Source organism: Quercus robur, chromosome 12 (assembly GCF_932294415.1).
Source record: "Quercus robur chromosome 12, dhQueRobu3.1, whole genome shotgun sequence".
In the NCBI taxonomy this organism is placed as follows: domain Eukaryota; kingdom Viridiplantae; phylum Streptophyta; class Magnoliopsida; order Fagales; family Fagaceae; genus Quercus; species Quercus robur.
In genome coordinates, this window is record NC_065545.1 from 2,285,656 (window position 1) to 2,292,792 (window position 7,137).

Consider the following 7,137-nt stretch of genomic DNA (forward strand, 5'->3'; position numbering starts at 1 on the left):
TTTTTTCTTTCTGAGGGTGTTAAAGCTGGGGCTGGGCTGGGAGGATAGTTGAGAAGTGGGTAGGGGGGGCCGGCTGTCCAATGTTGAGGGGGCCCATTTATTTTTTCTTCCTAGTCTAATGGAAATTTTTTTTTTTTGCAGGGGCCACGGCCCCCCCAAGCCTCTACGTGGCTCCGCCCCTGCAGATCATCAAGCACCATCATCAAGCCTTAAGCCGCCTTAAGCACACCCACAACAACTGATCTCCGCCACAACTGATCTCGGTTAGATCTCTCTCTCTCTCTCTCTCTCTCTCTCTCTCTATTGTGTGTCCGTGTATGGGTTATTTGATTTTCCTTTGAGTTTGTGGTTGGTTTTTATGTATTGCAATCTTGTAGTGGTGGTGGTAGGTTGCTGGATTGGGTGGTGGTAGGTTGCTGTATTGGGCGCTGGATTCAAGTGAAGAGATAGAGCTGATGAGGGTGAGAGTGGAAAGTGAAAAAATATTTAAATAATCAAATGCAAAGCTACAGTAATTGGTGGCGACGCTACTAGATCGATGGACTAATCAGTGAGAGTGGCTGGACTGATCAGTGGTCTAAGGGACCAGAGATAAAACGAGAGAGAGGTGAGTGTGAGAAGCTGAGAGTGTGAGGCGAAGGAGAGAGAAAAAATTGTAAAATATTAAATATAAAAGTTATAATAACCGTGCATATATGTCCGGTTGTTGTAGCACTTGTACATAAATGCACAGTTTTACACTCACTGATGTAGGTATTTTTTTGGATTAAAATGTATAAAATGTGATGTTTTTTCTATTATGACTTTGCATCCATTGATATAGATCAACCCATTATATGTCTAACAAATCAGTGCACCATCACGCAACAAATACTCAACTAATTTAATATCAACGCGTCATGAATATAGTCAATAATAAATATTCAACGTAAGAGATGAACACAATATAATAAAGTTTTTCATACAACACCTCAGATACATAAACAGTAAACAAGTTAAATGCATATTCAGCAAAAAAAAAAAAAAAAAAAACACGGTAAATGCATAGTAGTCAACAATCAATATTCAACTTAAGAGATCAGCACAATATAATAAGTTTTTTTTGGAGCAACACCTCAAATACATAAACATTGCAAATTTTCTTATCGTTGTATCAACCACAAGAACGGATTTTGTACATCCAACACATACATCACCTCTCTCACAATATACCAAATCGGTATTTTGACTTTTGAGAAAGGATCATATTTTCACATATATGCTGAAGGATGACAAAATTATTCGTCAACAACAGCAGTAGCAACACAAATATAAAGCATGTAGGGCCAGATTTCATCTAGTAGATAAGAGGGCATCTTCCATTTTCTTTGCCATGGACTGGAGACCAGTCTCAATATAAGGGAGAAAATCTTCAAATCTCAAACCTTCAATCGGATCACAGACGAAGGACCACTCCATCTTGCACCCATTTTCGCCATCATCGTTGATTGGCGACACTGTGGATTTCCCCACGTATGACTTCATACCGATGTTATTATCAGTAACCTCGTAGCTCAAACACCGTTTGATGGGATCAATCATCAGCAGTTTCTCTTTAGCCCACTTGATCGTCGTTTCTTCATTGCCGTTCGACGAAGTTGTTGTGGTGGTGGCGACGTACCGGACCATTCCAGGCTGACCAAGGATCCCATCCACTTGGTAACATGTATCAATAGTAGGAAGCCATTTGTGTAGGTTGCAAAAGTCCTCCACCAGAGGCCAAACTTCTTGTGCTGTTGGAATTGCTAGTTCAACACAGGCTTTGCCTTCCCACTTTGTTTGTGTTACTGTTTCCCCAGCCATCTGTATGTGAGTCTGACAGACAGAAGAGAGACAAAAATAGTGGATTATATATAGAGAAGACTAGATTATCAACACACGTAAGTTCTCTACTATGCTCCCAGTATTCCCTCTCATCCAAACTGGCCTAAATCATGCCTTACAGGCAATTAGGTATATGATTAAATCACACAGTAAAGGGCAGTTAAGTAAACGATTCCCAAAGCCATCGACTTCTAGCTAGTTATTATATTATTGAGCTGCGGGTTCCACTGCAATAATAATTATAAGACTTCTGAGTTCTCACACATCTGTTGCGATACCATCGAGGTGGCATACTTTTTCGATACCGTTTCATTATGACCGCTATTGGTGGTGCTTGGACTTGGAGGCCGTGGGCTCCATCCTAGTAATGCTTTTGACCCTGCATTCTGCAATATTCATCTACAACATCATAACCTCAAATAAATATGCTTTTAACCTTAGGAAAATAAAAAATGTTGTCAAAAAAAACTTTTTTTTTTCATATATATATATTTTTTAATTTCCTAAATTAGGACATTTATGTGCATTTTCCTTTATGTTATTACATAATTGTTTCTTTTGAGGTACTAATTAATCATGTATACCACCCATAAAGGGATAAAACTCAGCATGATGATTGTTCCTAGACTAATTTTGTCTGATGTCGTTGTTATATATAGCTTTAGCTTCCCTTTAGCCACAAAAAGCTTATTCACCATAACTTTTAATGCTTAATCCCGTTGTACTGTGCTCGGTTTTTGTTAATGATGGAATCAAAAATCATGTATACCACCCAAAATTGTTGTTAAAATTTTGGTTTATTATATTAACTATAGTCTTTTTGCTCAAAATTTGTGAGATTTAGGTAAGATTATTGAGATTAGATTATGGTTTATTCCACTCAAGAAAACGTATGTAATTTTCTTATTGTCTAGACTCTTCAGCAATTAGCCTATTAGTTTCTTAACCATTGGAAGAATTACTATGATCAAGTTTAGGTAATATCACTACAACTGGTCACTGACTCACTTTCCCCTATCCTTTTCTTATTCAGGGAAAAAAAGTACCAATAATGTATACTAATTATATTATAGTAAAATTATTCTAATATAACAACCAATTTTACCCCGATTTTTATAATTATTTCATGTATCAGACTGTTATAAATAAACTAAACATTTACAGTTGACTGCATCAAATAGTAATGAAAATGAGTTTGAAATTTGTCATGGTCCTAAAATTTTTCTTAATAAAAGTAAGTAAATGAGCTGACACCTTGTTCGACAACACAAGCTGCTGGACAGGGTTTCGTGGTTGTCGGAGAGAATAACGCAACTTTTGCTTAGAATGCATGTGCATCCTGGAATCTTGTATGCACATGCTTGCTGTGTGCATGACTGCATAATGCATATATGTTTTTCCTTTTTTCTTTTTTCCTGAATAAATAGTAGGAAATTAATTACAGAAGGAAAGGACCGGGAATCTTACATGCACACGCGTGCTGCATGACTGCATCCACGACTACATATATGATACATGTTTTTCTTTTTTCTTTTTTTCCTGAATAAATAGTAAGAAATTAAATATAGAAGAAAAGGGCCCTTTGCCACTGTACAGAAACATAGGTAGCAGCCCATGTTGCTGCAGAATGGGCCAAGAAATTTGAGATCCTTTCAGTATGGTAAAATGTCCATAAATCAAAATACCTAGGAGAAGAGGAGATGGTAGGAGGCTCGTCCTACTCAGAGTTATTCTAAGTTAGGGTAACTGAAATCCACAAATCCATCTCTAATTTGAATTCAACTTGAAGAGGAATTCTTTAATGGAATACTGGCTTAGAGTTGCCCTAAAAGAACAACACCGCAATGGTTAAATTTATTTGTCTGAAAATTTAGTGAAACACATACCTTGATGAAATTTTTTTTTCTTTTTTTTTTTTAAGGAACAAGACAAAACTTTATTCAAACTTCACGGAAACTTTTGTCCACCACAAGTTGTTTCACATCATTGGGTATGTCATCATGCCAAACCTGACTGTGAGAGTACTTGGCTAGCTTTGCCAATTTGTCAGCTACAGCAAACCCACTCCTCTTGACAAAGATAAAAAAAAGAAAGAAAAGGATTAAAAAAAAACAAAGCCAAGGTGGCCAAAGGAAGTAAGACACGTAGAGTCAGAGTTGAGGGCTTTGATGATTGTTTCTGAGTCGCCTTCGAAGACCACATTCAAAGGAGACTGCCTTTCTGCATGCAATTGCCTCCACCTCTTCCACTGTTGCTGGTAGAAAGTAGCTCTCAGAAAGTGCACCGATTACCTCACCGTTCGAGTTCCTGATGACCACACCGATCGATGCCTGCCTTTTGTAGCTCTTGGCCCTTGGAATACGGCTCCGTCAAAATTTGCTTTGTAGATGTTACTACATGGGGGTCTCCATTTGGTAGGAGCTTGGTGAATCTCTTGGTCCAGCACAGGTGAGTCAGCTGGTTCATCGAGTGTTTGGGCTGCTTGGTATTCCTGAAGCCGATCCATTGAGTCCTGATACAGCCTCGTGTATGGTAAGCAAGGGATCTTCATTCTACTAGCATTGCGAGTGTGCCATATACTCCACGCTACAAAGGCGAATCTCTCCGCTAAGTGTTGGTCCTCAATGTTTGTATGCGCTTCTTGTTGAATATCTCCCAGATTTTGTCCCGGTCCATATAAGCATAAATAATCATAGAGCATAAATAATCAAACCACTCTGACGGGAATGACGACTCTACATCCCACTGACGAAGATAACATTAATGACGGGAGAATCATCCATGACGAGGTAATCAGAAACAACGAAGAAAGCCATCATCACTGACGAAGGCAGGGAGTTATTCAATGCAGTCAATCAATGACCCGAACAGTTACCAAATCGACCAAGCAAACCGTTGGAGAGCCTCTTAAAAGTCTCATTACTGACCAGGGGCGTTACTAAAGAAAGCATTAACAGCCTCAACGGCTAGCCCTTAAGGCCTCAGGTATAAAACTTTCATACAACCAACAGAAGAGGATATATGCAAAAATACTCTGAAATTATATTTTATTTCCTTACTGTGTTTAATTGTGATCCTAACTTTGGCATCGGAGACTTTGTGGCAGGCACCACACCGGTGTCCCTCATCGAGCAAACTTTCACTTTCTACAAGAGATTCCATCTGCTCACTCTTACTGACGGATTTGTGTTCCATCAGTTTGGCGCCGTCTGTGGGGACGAGTTTTCAGATTTACATTCGAAAACGTAGTTTCCATCAATTCACCATATCCAGATGGAATCCAACCCAGATTCAACGACCTTGGCCCAGCAAGTTCAAGCCCTGGCAGCCACCATTGAGGAACTCACCAGGCAGAACCAGGAAATGAAGCTGCGGCTCCAGCAGGTTCAACAAGCTCAACAGGAAGAAAACCGGTCCAAGGGCAACACGGAGGGAGAGGGGGATAGCCAACAGAGGGAAACCCCCCGGAGACCAACTACTCCGGACGAACAGAACTCAGATCTTCTTCGGGAAATGAGGAAAGAGATGGACGAACTAAGGAGCGCTATCAAGGAAAAGACAGACCGGAGTGTAGACAAGATGGTAAGGGCTACAGATTCGCCCTTCACTGCAGCGGTACTTGATTGCCCCGTGCCGTCAAAGTTTCGCCTGCCTCAATTAGAACCATTCGACGGACTCAAGGACCCTCAGGATCATCTTAATACCTTTAAGACGACTCTGGGCCTTCAGCAACCACCTGACGAGATATTGTGTCGTTCCTTCCCTACGACTCTCAAAGGAGCTGCAAGAGAGTGGTTTACTAAGTTGCCAAACTCGTCCATAGACAACTTCGATCAGCTAAGTAGTGCTTTCTTGCGTCACTTCATAGGGGGACAACGCCCAAGGAGACCAGTAGATTACTTACTCACCATAAGACAGGGAGAGAAGGAGACTCTGAGGTCATATGTCAAGCGATTCACCCGGGAAACTCTGGAGGTGGACGAAGCTGATGACAAGGTGCAACTGACGACCTTCAAGGCAGGGTTGAAATCCAGAGACCTTGTAGCCTCTCTTGCCAAAAACCCCCCGAAGACAATGGCTGAGATGCTTCTGAAGGCCCAAAAATACATGAACGCGGAAGACGCTCTAGCTGCCATAAAAGATACCGAGAGGCTAGGAGACAAGTCCAAGAGGGAAGACGACCGCAGAGGGCAAAAGAGAGACAGACCAGAACGTCGGAACAATGACGGGAATAGAAGGAGAGATGACAAAAATCCTCGTCAGGTAAAATTTACTCCTTTGGTTATGCCTGTTGACAAGATTTTCACGCAGATCAAGGACGAGCATTATCTCAAATGGCCCAGGCCATTACACTCGTCCCCCAACATACGTGACAAGAACAAGTATTGCCGGTTCCATAGAGACCACGGCCACAACACAGAAGATTGCAGAGACCTGAAGGAACAAATAGAGGAGTTAATACGGAAAGGAAAGTTGCAGAAATATGTAAAGAAAGGAGAATATAGCAAGTTCAGAGACGACAACAGGACCCAACATGAATCCTTCACTCGGGATGACGACCATCCGTCCCAACCTCCACGCAAAGTGATCGGGGAGATAAACATGATCACGGGAGGACCGTCCACAGGAGGATCGTTTAGATCACTCAAAAAAGCATGCCACAGACAGGTGAACAGCGTCCACACCGTGCCTCCGTCCAAGCACCGATGAACATACCAAGACATGTCCTTTAATGAAGGAGACGCCAGGGGAGTAACGCAGCCTCACAACGATCCCCTGGTCATAGTGCTGAATATAGAAGGGTTCAACACCAGAAGAATCCTTATTGATAACGGGAGCTCAGCAGATATCATCTACCTCCCAGCCTTCCAGCAGTTGAGATTAGATCCAAAAAGGCTCCGCCCTTTTGACTCTCCGCTCGTCAGCTTCAGTGGAGACAGGGTCTACCCCAGGGGAATAGTGACTCTGACGGTGACGGCAGGGACCTACCCGTTGCAGTTGACCAAACAGGTAGACTTCCTGGTGGTAGATTGCCCTTCGTCCTACAATGTCATCATAAGGAGGCCCACCCTAAACAAGTGGAAGGCGGCGACGTCGACCTACTGTTTGAAGGTGAAATTCCCAACAGACAACGGCGTGGGTGAAGTGAAGGGTGACCAAGTCCTGGCAAGGGAATGCTATCAGGCCGTCCTGGCAAAAAAAGAGAACCACACGTGGACGATTGAAGAAAAAGAGGAGGACGGGATGGAGACCCTGGAAGTAGTGGAGTTGGTA

At 42.0% G+C, this 7,137-nt stretch overlaps 1 protein-coding gene across 1 annotated transcript; it reads right to left on the bottom strand.

The window, feature by feature from the left end:
* Positions 1-1,041: 1,041 nt before the first annotated feature.
* On the bottom strand, positions 1,042-2,042 carry LOC126710597 (lachrymatory-factor synthase-like). The gene has a single exon (XM_050411137.1). The coding sequence runs from the start codon at positions 1,840-1,842 to the stop codon at positions 1,333-1,335; it is 510 nt and encodes a 169-aa protein (XP_050267094.1). The 5' UTR covers positions 1,843-2,042; the 3' UTR covers positions 1,042-1,332.
* Between the last annotated feature and the right edge of the window lie 5,095 nt (positions 2,043-7,137).